At 48.6% G+C, this 19,037-nt stretch overlaps 1 protein-coding gene across 1 annotated transcript in view; it reads right to left on the bottom strand.

Annotated features, from left to right (window-relative positions):
- Ubr4 (ubiquitin protein ligase E3 component n-recognin 4) overlaps positions 1-19,037 on the bottom strand; it is a 107,438-nt gene that overhangs the window by 21,951 nt on the left and 66,450 nt on the right. The window contains exons 56-74 of the mRNA XM_045149409.1: positions 18,154-18,393; positions 17,670-17,808; positions 16,100-16,225; positions 15,858-15,986; positions 14,319-14,662; positions 12,561-12,651; positions 12,235-12,319; positions 11,932-12,059; positions 8,266-8,395; positions 8,013-8,170; positions 7,279-7,388; positions 6,670-6,811; positions 6,264-6,345; positions 5,812-5,985; positions 4,024-4,145; positions 2,899-3,096; positions 2,188-2,268; positions 935-1,022; positions 347-474 (exon numbers count right to left, since the gene is read on the bottom strand). Coding sequence (XP_045005344.1) covers positions 347-474; positions 935-1,022; positions 2,188-2,268; positions 2,899-3,096; positions 4,024-4,145; positions 5,812-5,985; positions 6,264-6,345; positions 6,670-6,811; positions 7,279-7,388; positions 8,013-8,170; positions 8,266-8,395; positions 11,932-12,059; positions 12,235-12,319; positions 12,561-12,651; positions 14,319-14,662; positions 15,858-15,986; positions 16,100-16,225; positions 17,670-17,808; positions 18,154-18,393 — 2,695 coding nt within the window. The remainder of the gene's footprint in view (positions 1-346; positions 475-934; positions 1,023-2,187; positions 2,269-2,898; positions 3,097-4,023; positions 4,146-5,811; positions 5,986-6,263; positions 6,346-6,669; positions 6,812-7,278; positions 7,389-8,012; positions 8,171-8,265; positions 8,396-11,931; positions 12,060-12,234; positions 12,320-12,560; positions 12,652-14,318; positions 14,663-15,857; positions 15,987-16,099; positions 16,226-17,669; positions 17,809-18,153; positions 18,394-19,037) is intronic.

Genomic DNA, 19,037 nt, shown 5'->3' on the forward strand with positions numbered 1-19,037 from the left:
CTGGAGTTCATTTGCAGTGGCTAGAGTCCCTGGTATGCCCATACTCACTTGCTCTCTTTTTAAATAAATTAAATAAAAAATAATAGTGTTGATATAAGGGCAGTTATTTGGGAAAGACAGTAAGACTCTGGTTCCTCTAATACCTAAAGAGGCACCACAGAAGGCTGCCATCAACCTGGTTTTGTGAGGAGCAGGCCAGGAGGAGCTTGGGAGGCTTAGCTGAGGAGAACAGTTCACACCGGCTGGCTGCACCAGGCTGCCCTCTAGCGATAAGTACACAGCAGAAAGGCCACTGGGGCTAACCCAGCTCAGAAAGGCTGGTCTGCCAGTGCTGTCCCAAACTCACTGTTAGAAGGTGGCGACCCTGCTTGAAGTCTTTGATTCCTGCCAGTCTGTTGAGCATGCATTCCAGGCCCCCACATTGGGCCATCACACCAGCCATCTTATACACTTCTTCTTCATCCTCCTCTTCATCTGTGGGAGAAGGAACACCAAGAACAGAGGGGAAGGTGTCAGGTGGGAATAAAAGAGTCCAGAATGAAAGGTGCAGCCCCTCTCAGGCTGAAAGCTAGTGCTTTCCATATCTCCCTATCTCCAATGCAGACTCAGCCAACAAAGGTCAGCATGGAAGCAACCTACATGCTCTCACTCCCATGGGAGCCTCACTCAAGACGTGTCAAAAAAGTTTCCTGTTCAAACAGGAACATGCAGACAAACACTACTGTCCTTGGAACAATAAGGACAACAAAAACTAAAGTGAGAATAGACTGGAACTCTAGTTTGTGGTTAACTGCATGTCCCCTTAATGCTCATTGTTTTCACCCTGGAGGGGTCCAGGTCAAGCCACTGACACTTGCATCTTCCCTCCCGCTACGTGCTGACTACTACCTATCCCAAAGCCCAAGCACATCCCCAACTGTGGAAAGAGCTGTACCTGTGGTGGAGTCCAAGGACTCAATGAACTCCTCAGTGGCATCTCCCAGCAGCCCCCGCATTCGATAAACAATCCTCATGGGTTCTCCCTGAACACAGAAAGTTGGAGAAGGATACTTATCAGTAGGCCCAACAGAAAAGTGTAAAGGACTTGACACTGTCCCTGAGTTATGCCTTGGCAAATCCTTAGATTTTCTAAGGCCAGAATCTATGTCCCCAACTCCAGTTGCCTTTAAGTTATTCAGGAGGCTAGTTTTAGTCAGTGTCTACTATACACCAAGCACTATGGGATACACTTTACAGACACTACCTCATCTGATTTAAGTCCCATGTTAATCAAGCCTTGCATATTAACTCTGTATATAAGGTTCAACAACTGCTCACGTTATCTGGCTAGAAGTGCCAGTCCAATTCCAAGACCATGCCTCACTCAGAAACTCTCTGCCCACTGGAGACTACTACTCAAAGACTCAGGACAAGCAAGTCCATTTAGACCAAAGAGCTGTGACTCTTGAGAGAGCACAACCATGTCAGTCTCCACACACAACATGTCACCATACAACCAAGAGAGACTCTGTCCCATCTCTGCATGCTGACCCTTACAGCCTGGCTGGAATGGTCAGGAAAGAGCCAATGGGAGAGCCCATCTGTACCAGGCACCCACACAACTGTCAGCCTTGGTTCAGAGGTGAGAAGCACAGATGCAGTGTCACACACTGGAGATGAAGTGAAGAATGTGTACCACCCCTGTGCCAGCTGCTGGCCCATGCTAGACTTTAGAAAAAGTCAGAAAGAGAGCCCAAAAGAGAAAGCCAGCTCTGAGGGGGTCACAAGCTATGGAAGCCCAGCAGTGCCTCCTCAGGACAACAGGCACAGAAAAGCATCTAGAGATTGAAAGTAGGGCAAAGCACAGACAGAAGTTGAAGAACCAGATAAGAAACCACCACAAACTCTGGACTTCTCCAGAACCCCTCACCAATGTAAGAAGCAAAACTGTCAACTTCTAATGTGCTTCAGGGCTTGAAAGGGGAGAAGCCCGCATGTGGTCTTGGCTGGAATTTTCTATGTGCTACTTGACCATCAGTAGTTAGATGCCTCCAAAGGCAGCCAAGATTGGGGTTCTCTTCACACAGCCACTGAGGCAGTAAGTAAAGCTACTCCAGGTAGGTAAGTGGTGACAACAACAGCTCCTAGTAAGTCTGTCCAAGTCAGAAAAGGAAACCCACACCGCCCAGCAGGAAAGCAAGCACATACCTCATTCGTGGTGCACCAGACCTTCTTATAAACCTCGGCCACAGGGAGGTCCAAACTAATAATTTTATTATTCACTAGAAGCTGAACAGAAAAGTAGAGGATGTTATTAATGTAAGGCCAGTATGTTTCAAGATCAAAGGGTGGTTAGGGCCCACTGCTCACCGTTTTGATTTTTAACCAGTCTCTTAATGCTCTTGCTCTATAAAAACCATGCGCATGTGCACACCACCCAGCACTCTGCCCTGTCAGGGACACCCTTTATCCCACTGTGGACTCAGCTCAACACCCACATGTATCTTCTGCCTCATCCCACTTCAAACTCAGCACTGAGCCATGTAACCGACAAAGCCAGACTCAAGGAACTGTGCCAGGAAGCTCAGACACAGAGCCCTGAAACCACACCAGGGTTCAAACTCAGGATGCTGGGAGCTCCATGACCTTCTGCCAGAAGCAACAGTAATAAAATTCTACCATCACCACCAATGACATGATTAACTGCTTGCTTATTTCACGCCAGGCATTGGGCAGAGCCCACCACAGCACAGGTCATTAATCTGTATAGGCCAGGCAGGAAGACGGGAGTCATTAGCCCCAGTTCAGGGACAAAGGAGGTTAGAGCAATCCTGTCTGGTTAGCCAGCTTCTACGAAGAAACACCTGGATTGGACCCAGCCCATGTGCCTCATGGCTAGCACCCTGCCATGCTCCTTACCTCCATTCCACTGTCATCCTCCAGGAGAGCCACCAGGTCACAGTCCTGGCAAATCTTGTTCTTTATGTCCCTCATAAGTGGCCCAATGCCTGGCTCATTGCTGCTATATGGGTTCCCAGGCATCCTGCCCTGTAAGAAGTCTTCTTGTTGGGGATCCTTCTCCAGGGTCACAAAGAACTCCGTGACTTCATTCTCCTCCTTAAGGACAGAGAGAAGGATGTTCGAGAGCACAGTACGGCAGACTCCCAGCACGCTGCCGGTTCTGCAGGCACTCTGATGGAAACACAGCAAGCGCACGGCACCCACACACATTAGGGAGATTAAAGGACAGGTGGCTCAGATCTCATTTGAAACAGCCACCAAGAATCTAAGTAGCCTGAATAGCAAGACTCTTCTGAAACTCTATGGTGGACCAGGAGAGAAAGCCTAACCAAGCAAGGAGACCAGAAGCAAGTATACTCCTGTCATGAGATGCTGATGACGACGTCACTGGTGACCCACCCCCAATGCCCTCTGGTGGTGACATTGAGAGGGGGTCTTTACACCAGACCCTGCTTCCACACAACTCAAGCCAGAAGACATACAAGACACAGACACACAGACACACACACACACACACACACACACACTCACTCACTCGCTCACACACATGCGCACCAAGGTTCAGAGAAGAATCAGGTGACACTCTGCCCCAAAACAGCATGCTGGATTGATAATCAATGAGATTTTTGGCAATAGAATGTAAGACAGAATTTTTAAAAAGACTAATCTTACAAGGCGTGGTGGCACACACCTTTAATCCCAGCACTTGGGAGGCCGAGGTAGGTGAATCACTGAGTTCAAGGCTATCCTGGGGCTACAGAGTGAGTTCCAGGTTAGCCTGGGCTACAGTGGGACCCTGCTTCCAAAAAAAACCCACAAGAGACTAATCTTGACCTGGCATATAGAAAAGGACAACCACTGGGTTTCCCACTACTAGGAAGAGGGAAAGTATGAGGCTGCTTCTATTCCATGCCCAGTAGATCTTGCTGAAATAGTGCTGTATAGTCCAAGACTGCTGAGAGCCCCCCGAGGCTTCCTGGAAGGTGGCCCATGCTGAGCCGTGTGAGCACAACACCCTCTTACGGGATAGATGATGCTGCATAGCCTCTCGAAGATGAACACGGGCGTCCGGTAGTCATCCAGATTGTATCGCTTGGCAGTCTCAATGCACACGGCCATGAAGGCTTTGGTTTCTGACTCTGTACCTGCCAGAAGTCAAAGCATCCAAGTGAGGTAGGAAAGAGCTTCGCCCATCAGCACAGCTGAGACTTTCCATGAAGTCATCACTGATGTTCCTCTCCACTGGCCAGTCTGTGCACTCCTCATGGCAGTGTCAGCTGCTCAATGGAAACTGGCAAACTCATTTAATCCTCAGACCACCCTCACTGAGAAATCCTTCATGCCATACCAACTCCTGCACTGTTAGCTATGTACTTGTCCTGCTCTGAGGGTGTGTGGGGGTGGGTCACCTCCTTAAAGAGAAGGACTATACTACATTTGACCTAGTGTCCCTTCACCAAAATAGGCCCTCAAAAACATGACCATGCAGGGCTGGAGAAATGGCTTAGTGGTTGAGCACTTGCCTATGAAGCCTAAGGACCCCAGTTCGAGGCTCAATTCCCAGGACCCAAGTTAGCCAGATGCACAAGGGGAAGCATGCGTCTGGAGTTCGTTTGCAGAGGCTGGAGGTCCTGGCACGCCCATTCTCTCTCTCTCTCTCTGTGTGTGTGTGCCTTTCTCTCTCAAATAAATAAATAAATAAATGAACAAAAAAATGTTTTTAAAAAATGCCCATGCAATAGTCCCTGGGTTACACAGCTGGGATGGCTAACCAGCTAAGCATGGCAGAAAGGCTTCCATTTTGGGCAACACAGCAGACGAAGTTCCCTAAGCCAACCCTTCACTTCCACCACTTAAACTGCCCTCTGAACACTTATGTCCATCTGTTCATGCTATTCTCAATTTTGGTTAGAGAAGCTTCTCTTTTCAGATAGTGATAACCACTTGGGGTGACTCCAAACTCAACAAAATGCAAAAGAGAAATGACAGTGGGGTGTTCAGCATCAAGTGAGATGTCTCTATCACATCTCCAAGGCTCAGGAACCATTGCAGAAGAGGTGGAGGAAAGAATGTACGAGCCAAAGGAAGAGGACGCCCGTAGTAGTGCCTTACAACACTGAATTCCAGACACAACGTGGTAGTGGCATGCATCATCTCAAAGTAGCTACATGATAGGAGGGGAAAAATGATGACATCAAAATAGAAGACAGACTAATTGGAAAGAGATTCAGTGCAGGGGATAGAGCAGTGGGGAAAAAGAAAAAAGGTGGAGGGAGCAGATTATGATCACGGTATATTGTATGTATGGAGGGTGTCAAAAAAAAGTTAATTAAAAAAAAAGCTTCAAGCCAGGCGTGGTGGTGCATGCCTTCAATCCCAATACTCGGGAGGCAGAGGTAGGAGGATCGCCATGAGTTTGAGGCCACCCTGAGACTACATAGTGAATTCCAGGTCAGCCTAGGCTACAATGAGACCCCCCCCACCTTGAAAAACAAAAAATTAAATTAAATTTAAATTTTTTTTAAAAAAAAAGACCAAGGAGGATTAAATTCACCAGTCTGGGAACCTCTGACCCCTTCCTACTCTACGAGCTCAATAGGAGAAATTCCAAATTGAGTCACTGAGCCCAGCTCCAGGATTTACAGCTTGAGACATGGGTTTCTCTCCTTGAACACAGGAAGAGATTTGCCTCTGGCACTGTGACACTGGGGACAACAGATGTGTGCACCTCACCAACCAAAGAGGGGTTGACTTCCTGACCATCTCATTCCCCATGTCTCCTGACTCCAGGCTGCTGGGCAGTGGGGCTACCTGTGGTCATGTCCTCCAGCATCTCCAGCAGCATGTCCTGTGTCTCGTCAATCAGCTTGGTCCTCTGCACCACCAGCTTTCGCAAGCACAGGTACCCGTTCAGCACAGTGCCCACGAGGCGACTCTTAAAGTGCCTTTTGATGGACTCTACCTCAACAAAGGAGGAGAGAAGGCCTGTGGGGACAAGGAGAAGTTGTCATAAGAGCTCTGGATAAGAATACAAAGGCAGGAAGTCCTGAGCCATCAGACTACCAGCAACTCAAAGAGCAGGGGAAAATCTGTCTATGGTCAAGAAGGCAGAAAGCTCAAGGTGCAGAACCGTCCAGTAAGAGAACACAGAGCTCAGACTGCCCATGCTAAGTCTGAGAAGGAGTCAATCCAGCATCAAGGAGCTAAGGTCAGTCCCTAAAGCATACCCAGGACACCTAAGGAGAGGGCCAGGCAGCTCCTACCTGTGAGACTTTTGAGGGCATAGCCCTGCTGCAGGTCAGTGCTCAAGGTGGCCTCCTCTAGAGCCAGCAGGCGGGCTATTTCCTAAACAGAATGACAAGTAGAGTGTGATGGAGCTGCCAATGATCCTGGCAGCCTCCACCACCATCCCAGGAGTTTCTAAAACCAACCAAAGACACTTGGAGGTCACATCTACAGTGCTGCTTAGTGAATGCCTAAGCCTTGGGACCGCTAAGGTGCCCCTCACACTGCCTCAGCCACAAAATAGCTACGAGTGCCACCCTACTGCCCTAGCCAGCGACAGCTACAAGACAATCTGAAACATAATGCAAACATTTCTTCCAGGAAATAACTTGGCAAAGTTCCTACTAGACTACAGTGAAAGAGCACTGGGGAAGGACGGAGTACCTTGGTGATGAGGTTGCCCACATAGGGAAGGACTCCCCGAGCTGCCAGGTAGACTTTCCAGTGTGATGAGCCGATGAGCTTCTGGTAGAGGGCCAGGTACTCGGCAGCACACTCCCCAGCTACGCTCAGCTCGTCCAGGTAACTGCCATTGAGACAGGACAAGGGACCTTAAAGAGGCCTAATGTTCTGAGAGCCCCAGTAGTTCCCTTCTCCACATCTTCTAATAGGCTTCTCTTCCTCCTCCTTCTAGAGGTCAAAGCAGGACATCCAAAAAACCCCAAACTTTCCACACTGGAAGAATTCAGAACATGGCAGGACTGGCGGCTGTGGACGCTAGGCATCTGAGGCTCAGTGCTGACTGCACCGAGAATTACTTAAGACAACGCATGACCAACATGTCTTTGCTCACAAGATATCTCAACAAACACTTGCTGCTGCTTTACTGCTACTAATTCTCAAGTACAGCTTTTCAGCCAGACATGGGGAATGAGATGGTCATGCACCACCCAGGGTACCTCCTTCCCTGACCTGTGTATTCCCCTGGGAATGAGGAACAAGTTTTCAGTGGGGTCTAACCACCCTTCCCAGCCCACCTCTTATAGTTTATACCTGGTAAGGAGGTCGAGGACCTGCTGCTTGCGGCTAGGGACAGTGGCTAGAGCTTCCACAATGGTACAGGCTGCCTGCCGTGCAGCCTGTGTCGCTGGGGTAAAGAGAACCTGTCAAACACAGGAGGGAGAAGGCCTGGCTCAGAGGATACTCTGTTGACCAGGACCACAACCGGGCAGCCAAAGGCCACTCACTCGGAGTCTCTCTAAGAAAAGCTAAAGGTCCACACCACTATCTAAAGCCAGAAGCTGATGGCTGCAGATGATGCCTTCTTCATGGAGACTTCTCCACACACCTAACATAACTGAGGGAGGAAAGCCAAGCAAGCCTTCTCCAGAGCAAGGGTCTCCAGAGTTCTTTCTGGAATAGCTCCAAGTGGAAGACTTGCAGTGAATTTCTTGTTCATAGGCAGACAACATGCAGCGACTTTCAACCTTGAAGCCTTACCTAGGAAGAGGAGGAAGGAAGAACCAGACCAATGAGAGGAGGAAGGGAATAGAAGACTGAGGTTTGCTCCTGTGGGGTGGGGCCCAGAGCTCAAGGAGCCTGACAGGGAAGCTAAGGGAGTTCTGTCTTGACTAGTCCACCTCTGGAGGCTAACAAGACTTCACTATTTGAAAGGAAGTGACAATAACAAAGAAGGAAGGGGAGGAGGAGGAAGCAGAGTAGACATGGTGAGGCTCAGTGCACACCACTTAGCACCTGCAGCCAGGACCCAGGTGACAGCTGCTCACCTGCCGCAGCCAGTTGTTGTGGCCCAGCTTGAGGTCCAGAGGGGCGGTCCTCTTCCCTCGACGACTCAGGAATTGCTTCCACCTCCACACGTACTTCTCAGTCAAGTAGAGATGGTGGAGCTCTGCCTTGCTGGGGGTCTTCCCATTACCATCTACCCCTGCCAGGCCAAGGTTGCACGATAGGTGAGGGTAAGAGCATAATGGGAGTAGGAGCTGCTAGACAGAGGTGGGGGTCAGGGGAGAAGAGACCCACCTCTGATGGGGAGACACTTCTTCCAGGCTTCGTAGGATGCCTTAGGATCTCTCTTGAGCCATAGCTGAGCCTGGGCATGGACCTCGTTGCAGTATGGCTTCACTGTGGTGAGTGCCTCCACAGGGACATCCTGGAGGAGGTGAACAGAACCAGGTGAGAGCTTGCCAGCACACCTGAGCGCCAGCTCTAATAGAATGGGTTCTTGTTAGCTCACATAGACCCAAAAGTACAGCCAAGAACTCACAGCACTAGACCTCAGACCTTGTAAATTGCTCCAAACATTAACAAGGACTCCCACAAACCATCGTTGGTGTGGTTACATCTATCAAGATTCACCATATTAAGCTGGGTGTGGTGATGCACACCTTTAATCCCAGCACTTGGGAGGCAGAGGTAGGAGGATCACGGAGAGTTCGAGGTCTCCCGGACACTGTATAGTTAATTCCAGGTCAGCCTGGACCAAAGTGAGACCCTACCTCGAAAAACCAAAAAAAAAAAAAACGGGGGGGACTGAAGGCTGAAGGTGGCTCAGCAGTTAAAGGTGCTTGCTTACAAAGTTTGAATCTAAGTACAATTCCCCAGTGCCCGTGTAAGCCAGATATACAGAGTAGTGATGCAATACTTATTTTCCAAAATGAGAAAAATCTAGAGAAATGAGTGGTATCATGTTGTAACTAACAGCCACCTAATGATTGCCTTAATGAGGTAACTAAGACTTCACATCTGCTTCTGCATTTGAGACAGAGGGGGTCCCACCTTTCCTTGAAGCACTGTTATAACACCCCTAAACATTGTTAAAATCTGTTTTAAAAACCACTATTGTGCTAGAGAGATGGCTTAGCAGTTAAGGCACTTGCCTGCAAAGCCAAAAGACCCAGGTTTGATTCCCCAGGACCAACGCAAGCCAGATGCACAAGGTAGGCATGAGTCGGCTGTGGTTAGAGGCCCTGGCGTGCTCATTTTCTCCCTGCCCCCCCCCACTCTCTCTCTCACTCACACACACAAATATATATATTTTAAAAAACCACTAATGCCAGGCTTAGTGATTTACTCTAGAGGCCAAGGTAAGAGGATTACCAGTGAGTTCTAGGTCAACCTGAGCTGCAGTGAAACCTTGTCTCAAAATAAGCAAACAAGGGCTGGAGAGATGGCTTAGTGGTTAAGGCACTTGCCTGCAATGCCCAAGGACCCATGTTTAACTCCCCAGGACCCACGTTAAGCCAGCTACACAAGGTGGCACATGCATCTGGAGTTTCTTTGCAGCAGTTGGACTCTCTGGCACACCCATTTTTCTCTCTCTCTCTACCTCCTTCTCGCTCTCAAATAAATAAATAAAAACTTTAAAAAATTAAACAAATAATAAATCACTATTACTGTTAATCTGTTCTTTTCCTTTGGGATTTTCAAGGTAGGGTCTCACTCTAGCCCAGGCTGACCTGGAATTCACTATGTAGTCTCAGGGTGGCCTCAAACCCAAGGCAATCCTCCTACCTCTGCCTTTTGAGTGCTGGGATAAAATGCATGTGCTACCATGCCCGGCTTGCTAATATGTTAATTATATCTGTAAATACTCCTAAATGTTCATTTCCTTGTAAATAAGGAGATGAGGCAATCTAACTCTATGATTAGCAATTATTTGACTCTCTTGCTGCCCTTAGCACAAGGGCTATCAGTCAAATAGCCAACTGTAGTACTCTAATGCAAACACTGCCACCTGAAACACTCCACAGATACCCTGATGAAACTATAGGACAACTGTTGCTGACTGCCAGGGCTCTTAAATGCATAGCCTCAAACAGGGCTGTTTTAAACGGTTTCTATCAGACTTACTAGCACTAGCCTTGATGAATCAAAATGACCCTGTAACCACTTTCAAGTGCCAGAGGGAGAGACTTGCCCTAGTAGTCTAGCAGAGGACTGCTGTGATTGGTGCTAAGAGCCAAGGCTGTGATTGGCTCAAAGAATGGACATGAATGGCTTAATCACCCCTATCAGGGTATGTAGGCAGGCTGCTCAGGCCCATGTAGTGAGGAGGCTGGGAGGTGCTACCATGCTTCCCAATGTTGCAACATCAGGCCCAACAAAATGTTTCTCGTGAGTGGTCATTTCCTGCCTACTTTTAGTAGTGCAGACTGGGCTAGTAACAAAAAAAGAAGAGCAGAGACAGCAGCAGTGACAATGGGGCAGACTCAGAAGGCTAGGCTGTGAAAGCAGCAGGACAGCCGGCTGCTGGACAGCTCAAGGAGCAGCAGCAGGGCTGGAAGGAGGGTGGCAAAGCACAGATGACAAAAGCAGAGAGTTGAGTCTGGAGGAGGTACAGCAGAGAATCTGCAGGTCACCAGAGTTCTAAAAAGCTGTCAAGTCTTCAGGGCCAAGGCTGCTGCCAAGGGAGTAATGGTCCTGGCCCATCCTAGGGGGCACAACTAGCTGCTGCTTCCCAACACTGAGGGAAAGAAGCACTGCCAAAGACCAGCACCTGAAGCTCTGTCTGCAGAGTCCCTAAAAGTCTCAGGAACCCCAGGACTCTGAGCCAAAGGGAGTACCTGTTCTCACTAGTGAAAGCTGAGCAAAATGCAAACACCAACACTGTGTGCTAGGGGTAATTTTAGGGAAATCTTTTGATTCATACAATAGGAAAACCCAAAGGAGGCAGGGTTCCTCTTTTTAATCAAGACTGACTGCTTGCTGGGAATCAGCTCTGGGGAAATACCCCTTCACCACAGGGAAGGAAAGTGGTATCCTGATTCTGCCTCTGCTGAGGACTACTGGGGCAGGTCAGGACATGGGAAACATAAACCCCTAGTCCATGACACTCCCAAAGCAAGCTTTGGCCAGGAAGCCACTTCTCACTGAGACAGAGACTGCCCAGTCCAGACAGAGCAGGAATCCAGAAGGAGCAGCCAGGGCATACTGGAGGCAGATGGCCTCAGCAATGGCTGAGAGTGCAAGTCACAGCCCACAGATTCTGTAAGGCAGTGTGCTTAGCTATAGTTACTTCAAAACTGCTCACTCCCTTGAAACTGGTATATTGAGCAGCTTTTACATGCTCAAAGGTATAGCTATAAAGATATGACTAAAACAGTCCTTAGATTCAAGGAACTCATTAAATCTTTTCTTTTTTTTACAACACTGCAACGTGGAGTCTGTCTTAGCTTTTATAGAAGCGAAAACCGAGGGAGATTAGTAACTTGCCCAAGTCCTCAGATTTCCATCACGGCCTGATGGAGCATATGCAGAGGCAGGAAGGATACAATGCTTTCTGGGAGTCACAGGTCATTTGTGTATCTTTTACAAGAGCTTTGCTTTGCTCTGGGCTTTTATATTGGCATGTTTCTATTACTAAACTTCCTTCTTGAAAATCCCATCCCAGGGCTAGAGAGATGGCTTAGCAGTTAAGATGCTTGTCTGCAAAGCCTAAGGACCCAGGTTTGATTCCCAAGTTCCCACATAAACCAGATGCACAAGGTGGCACATGCATCTGGAGTTCGTGTACAGTGGCTAGGGGACCTGGTATGTCCATTCTGTCTTTCTGCCTCGTTCTCAAATAAATACATAAAATATATTTTTTAAAATCCCACCCCACCCATCTCTGCTGAACTAATTCAAAGGCAGCCTGGAGCCCCCACCCCCGTCACTGAGCTGACCTTGGGGAGGCAGACACAGTACCTTATTCTTCTTGCTTGTTGGGGCAGGTGGTTTAATCAGCTTCTGCAGGATCCGCAGGCACATGAGGGTGATGTTCTCAACAACCACTGGCGTCTTGATGTTCACAGCCATGAGGAAAAGGCTGAGTGCTAGGGACGGTCAGGAAGGCAGAGTCACAATCACCAGACACAAGCCACCTGCCCCATCAAGGTTGCCCAAGTGTACTCTTCAACCTCGCTCCCAGGTGCCAAGACTGCACCTTACAGCCTCTTTGCTGATCTCAGGAAAGCCACACCACACCACACCACCCCACCCCAAGCTCACCACAGCGTAGCCGCAGCTCCCAGCAGCTATCCTCCTTGGAGATGGAATCTGTCAGCAGCAGCATCTCATACTGAAGGCCACTTGCCTGGAAGATCACAGAAGGGTATTAAGTCAAGAAGACTGGGCCGGGTCCAAGCTCCAATTCCAGGATGGGTGGCCCATCAAGACAAGGGGACATGAAGATAGAACGACAGGCTCTACCATGGACATGAGCCCTCCAAACACACCACCTCCACCCTCCTAAGGAATCAACAGAGTCCTGGAAAGGAAGAGGCTGGGAATAGAGAATGACCACAAGGACAGGTCATCTCCACTGGCAGGCTCACCAAGTCAGGATTGGCCCAATGGCCCTTCAGAGCTGTCGAAACTTTGCCAATGATCAGGTCATTCATTTGCTGGGTGGCTTCTGGGTTGTCTCTGGAGAAGCAAAGAATTGACTACTGTTATTCACAACTAGCTGTGCCACACCATCCACTTGAAGAGATCAGAGAACATGAAGCAATGGCGCAGGCTACCTGGCCCAGGTGTGAGAACAGACCTTTCACCTCACAAATCCCTGTTTCTGTGATGGGAAGGAACCTACCACAACCACTTTCCCTAACTTGAGAGAACAGCACTACCATCTGGGTGTCATCCCAAGAGCTGCTGATGTGCCAGTCTCCAAAACTTGAGTCTACTGTCAGTGTGAGTCACAACACTTATCTTCTCCAATTGCTTCATGTTGCTTCCCACCCAATACCCCACTTCTAAATAAGGTCTCCATTGTTAGTCAACACAAAAACATACACTGGATCATGTCACCCTTGTTTCCTAACATACGTAGAATGAAATCCAAATCCTCAGTTGCCCTATAAGACCCACAGGATCAGACCCTTCCCAGCCTCTAGCCTCTCTCTCTCCCGTTCACCGTCGCCTGCAGCCCCATCTCCACCAAGCGCACAGGCCTCTGCTACTCCCCGCTCCTCACACGCAGCCTCTACGAGCTGCTTTCTCCATGTGTAATCTTCAGCCTGAGGTGCTGGCAGGGTTCAATGCCTTGCTTCACGCAGGTCTCTGTTCAAGGTTGACACCTCAGATCCCTCAAGCATATTCCCCCAATAACAAGCCCCCACAATTGGGTCACCAGCACTTCTTCATCTCCACGGCCTTGTTTCCCAATGTATTTGTCATTGTTCCTGCAACCTGCCCCATGCAGGCCACATGATGGCAGGGCCTTCATTCATTGACTACTGTAACAATGAAGTGCACAATAGTGCCTGGCATTCAACAGATGCTCAATAAATGCTTGTTAAATGAGGGAAATAATGCAGCAGGTAAAAGTTACCAAGTGCCTAACATGTTCCAGAATTTCTGCCACATAGTAAGTAATCCACATGAAACTCAAGGTGCAACAGCTGGTACCTATTAAATATTCAGTAATGTGAATCACTGTTTACTGAATTATTACCCACCCTCACCACAAGCCTTTAAGATACTTCATATAACTGTGAGCACATAGGTCCAGAGAAACTGAGTCATTTGTCTGAGGCACATGCTACAAATACCAACTCCTGAATCTGGTCTGTTCTGACCCAGAATCTAAGCTCTCATCCCTGGACTGCTAGACTCCACTGTTCTTCCATGTGAGTCTTATCCTTCCACACCAAGCCTCAGGATGGTTCTGGAACCACCAATACATAAACCTGGGTTCCAATGCTGGCCACCTTCATGCCCCTACTCTGGGGAATCCTCCTTTGTTTTCTGCAATAAGCCAGCTAACCTAGTTGGCAGTCAAAAGCACAGGGCTGGAGAGAGGGCTTAAGAAATTAAGGCACTTGCCTACAAAGCCAAAGGACCCTGGTTCAGATCCCCAGGCCCCATGTAAGTCGGATGCACAAGGTGACACATGCATCTGAAGTTTGTTTGCAGTGGCTGGAAGCCCTGGAGCACCCATTCTCTTTCTCTCTCATTCATAAATAAATAAATGTATGTTTTAAAAAAATAAAATAACACAGCTCTGCACCCTCTAATGCTCCCAGCATCACTGCTGCCCACCCCCATGGTCAAGAGGAAATACAGATCCATAATCAGGAGTAGGCACTGACCGAGTCAGAAGGCACATGAGCTGGCGGACCTCCTCACGCATGGCTGCAGCCCCGCGGCGCAGATTGTAATCAAAGAGTTCCCTGATGAGGCCCTGGGAGACGAGGATGTGCCTAAGGGCCGGATTGGTAGCCAGGGCCCGGAGTAATGTAATACAGTGCTCTGTGACAGCTGAGGCACAGCCATAGCACTTGGTGGAGGAGGTGTGGCCACAGCCTAGGACAGATAAGGCGCGGTACTGGCTGGCAGTGAATGTGGGCTGCACAGAGGTCCGGGATGACTTAGTGGCTGCTTCCCTTTGCTGTAGATCATATTCCAATAGCTCCTTTCGTGAAGCGAAAACTTTCTAAGAATCAAAAAGACAAAAAAGAAGTTGGCAATTAAAATAAAAAAAAAGGAAAATTTATTTCACTGTGAGTAACTTTATATACATTATATATCCTTCACAATTCTCAGTACTTTATTCTCAGTTTACTGAGGAGGAAGGTGAATCTCAGAATAGTTGGCTTGACCAAAGTCAGGAGTAGAATCTGAAATCAGACGCTGACCCCAGTTCATGCTCTTAACTGAACAGCATTAACTCAACATTGTCACTTACAGAGCGGAGGGTTGTAAACCCGCAAAAACAACACACCAATGACTTAGGCAGGTAGGTCAACTGGCTGCTCTTCTCCTGAGGTCCCACTGTCTGCAGCCAGTACCTCCTGTGGAGGTCTGGTTAAAAGATTAGAGGAACATGTGGCCCCCTTGGCTGACCGAGGGAAGGTGGGGTGCCTGACCCTCTAGCCTGCAAACATGGCACACAAGAAGACAATGAAAGAGAATCTTGGCTCCCATGTTTTAAAAAGGCAATAATCGCTTCTCTGCCAGGTGTGGTGGCACATGCCTTTAATCCTAGCACTGGGGGTGGGGGCGGACAGAGATTTGAGTATTGTCATGAGTTACAGGACACCCTGACACTACATAGTGAATGCCAGGTCAGCCTGGGCTAGTGCGAGACCCTACCTCAAAAAAGCGTGCGTGTGTGCACGCACACACACAAACGACAGTAATCTCTCTAACCAGACAACAATCGTTAATGGCCGAGAAAATGGTTCTGTGTTAATACTTTACCACCACTGTTCTGTTTTTTTCAGCACAAACTCGGCTCTTTGACAAGTGGCAGAAACCACAATGTGAGAGAGACCATTTGGTGCAGCTACTCTGCCTGCCTCACCAGCTGGCCTTGGGCAAACACCATTCCAAGAACTGAAGTGCTGGACGGGAGCAAGAGGATTACTTTGGAAGTACTGGAAACACCCAAAGAAAACCCACCTAAGGGCTGGAGAGACAGCTCAGTGGTTAAGGTGCTTGCCTACAAAGCCTAACAACCTGAGCTCGATTCTCCAGTAAAGCTAGATGCACAAAGTGACACGTGTCTGGAGTTCTTCTGCAGTGGCTAGAGGCCCTTGAGTGTTCATTCTCCTCTGTCTCTGTCTCTCTCTGCTTGCAAATAAAAATACTAGGAAAAAAAAAAAATCCAGACTTCTCCCCTACCCTACCTGGATGATTTTGGACAGCTCATCAAAGGAATTCTTGCAGTCTCCACAGTACTCCTGAGCCAGCTGCAGGATGTAGCGGTTCACACTGGCTGAAGTGGAGCTGATGCCCCCTGCTGTCCCAGAGTCCTCCTGCAATCCCAAGACAAAGTGTCAGACTCCTACCCCGGATGACCTCACCCAGGGCAGGCTGCGGACCCCAGCTCAAAGCCCTCTTGCAATGCCCCTTCTGGTTCAAAGTCTACCTGGGGCTTTTCTGGAGCTGCCTCATTCACTTTGCAGAGCAGGTTCTCCAGCTGGGGCCGATGTCCCATCAGCTGGTGATACACCCGGTCAGCTTTGTCCAGAAGTGTGTTGATGTTGGAAACAGCCTAGACCAGAAGAAACAGGCGCCTCCATGGAGACTGGCTGCATGATGGCTTTTCCTGAGTACTCCTACTCACTGGCCATCTCATGAAAAACATGTCCTATAGGTCAGGCACAGTGTTTCAACCATTCTCCACGTTTAAAACAATCTGTGGTGCATTATTAATAATGTACAGTATGTTTTGTGACACACGATAAAATCCGAGAAGTAAGATATGTCAGATCATGTCAATATTAAAAAGTACAGCTGGAGAGCAGGGCACGTTGGCTCACACCTATAATCCCAGCATTCAGGAGGCTGAAGTAGGGGGATCATCATAAATCTGAGAACAGCCTGGGCTAGAGTGAGAGCTTATCTCAAAAAACAAAACAAAAATAAATAAAATAAAATAAAATAAAATAAAGGGGCTAGAGAGATGGCTTTCAAATTGCTTGCCTACTAAGTCAAAGGACCCAGGTTTCATACGCAGTACCCACATAAAGCCAGATGTACAAGATGACACATGCGTCTGGAGTTTATTTTCAGTGGCTAGAAGACCTGGCATGCCCACACTCTATCTGCCTCTCTCTCAGGTAAATAAATTAAACTAAATACAAAAAATAACTTATAAAGCCAGGCATGGTGGTGCATGCCTTTAATCCCAGCACTTGGGAGGCAGAGGTAGGAGGATTGCTGTGAGTTCGAGGCCACCCTGAGACTACATAGTGAATTCCAGGTCAGCCTGAGCTAGAGTGAGACGCTACCTCAGAAAACAGAAAAAAAATAACAATTATTATAATTGTTAAAAATAGAACAAAACACCGGTGGTGGTGGTGCACGCCAGTAGGAATTTGCTGAAGAGGCAGAGGCAGGAGGATCAGGAGTTCGAGGACAGCCTGGGCTAATTAGCCGGGTGTGGTGACGCACGCCTTTAATCCCAGCACTCGGGAGGCAGAGGTAGGAGGATTGCCATGAGTTCAAGGCCACCCTGAGATGACAGAGTTAATTCCAGGTCAGCCAGGACCAGAGTGAAACAAAACAAAATGTTCTGCCGTTACCACGGTATGTTCCCTGTTTTCACTGCCTTTTACTACTCAGACCTACCAAGCCGTGCTGGTGGGGATGGGGTGGGGAGGAGAACCAGCCCTGGACAAGCTAATGAGGAAAGAAGGCCCACAGCCTGAGCTAACACAGTCTGTGGAAAAACACAGCACACACCATCTTCTGGCTCTTTCTGCGCCTCCAGCCACCTGCTCTTTGACGTGCTCATCACAGCATCAACCAACACTTCACAAATTCCTTTGCAAACCGGAGGGCAGTCATCTTCTGCCAAAAGCAGGGCTTGGTATTTGCCCATTTGTTCTGAGGCCCATTGACGTTGAGTTTAAGATGACTAGGGCACTACACTAGCTCTGCCCAAAGTTCAGCTCAAAGCCATGGCCCTGGGTCTAGGCCAGACGTGGCCTTACCTTCTTGCGGTCTTCTTCATTCTCAATGGGATCCACCGCACAGCAAGGCTTGGCGTAGAGCATGAAGTCAAAGCGGGCATATTTACAGAAGCCACAAGCATTGCAGAGGAAGGGGTCCTTTTCATCATAGTTGATGGACCTGAAGAACCCACAGTGCTCAGGTCAGGGATGGGAGAGGTTTGGGATATGCATGACTGAGGAAGGACTGTGACCTATCTATAAGGTAGAAATGATGAAAGGGCTTACTGAAGAGACAGTAACTTGTAAGTGAGAATGATATGAGCCACTCCATGCCTGTTACTCTATGACAAGAGCAAAAACATACCCACTCCACTCTTTGCCTCCTCCATGCTCCTGCCCACCCATTCGCATGATCCTCTAAACTACAAGGGCACCAGTTGCTGACCCTGCCCACTCTGAGACTGCTTGACGAAGGTGTGTGGAACATGCTTAGTCATGGCCTGGGAGATAACCACTAGCTTACCTGCACTTATGACACTGGTATACATTCTCTCCACAGTTGCCACAGACCCCTGGGTTGGCAGGGACAGAGGCACTGCAGCGTGGGCACTGCAGGGTCTCTGTGGAGGCCTGGTAGTTCTCGTAGAAGTCTGCAAACTCTATCATCAGGTTGGAGGCCACAATGGGCAGTGGCAGATCGATCTTGGCCTCAGTCTGCCCAGGAGTCAGCTGAACTTTCTTGGCTTTATGCCAGCGAGCCGGCCTAGGAGAAACAGTGTCAGCTACAGGCAACAAGGCCTGAGCCTCTCACCTGACACTCAGTGACAGCAGACAGATATGGTGGCCTGTATATTTTTCTAAGATGCCTAGTCCTCTAAAGCAAACATTCTCTTTATGTTTTCCTCTATAAAAAAGCACAGGACACAGGAGTGCTTTAACTGTTATGGTAAATTCTGAGACTTCAGAAAGATGACAGAACTTCTTGTCGGAGGAAGACAGCACGCTAAAAGTGTGCTGACCATCAAGCCTCTAATCTGGAGGGCTGTCTTGCAAGAAAGCAGCAGCACCGCCTTCAGCATGCAGAGACCCGAGGCTCTGACTGTGACTCACACCAGTGCCAGGTCAGGCCCGCGCTAACTAAGGGCAGTCCCAGTAACACTGCTTCAGTACAACTGACTGTGTGCTAGGTTCTGTTCCCAGCTCACCACATATATTAATTCAGTTAGTACTTAACAAAAGGCCTGGAAAGTGGGGACTTATCTCCATTTTACAGATATAAAAACTGATGTAAAGTGAGTTATTCAAGGCCACAGAGCCAGCGGCAGAGCTGGAAACTGATACAGTCTACCAGCAGCTGTGCCGACTTGGTAAACTTGAAAATCAATGGGCTGGAGGGATGGCTTAGCG

Source organism: Jaculus jaculus, chromosome 5 (genome assembly GCF_020740685.1).
Source record: "Jaculus jaculus isolate mJacJac1 chromosome 5, mJacJac1.mat.Y.cur, whole genome shotgun sequence".
NCBI classification, from domain to species: Eukaryota; Metazoa; Chordata; class Mammalia; order Rodentia; family Dipodidae; genus Jaculus; species Jaculus jaculus.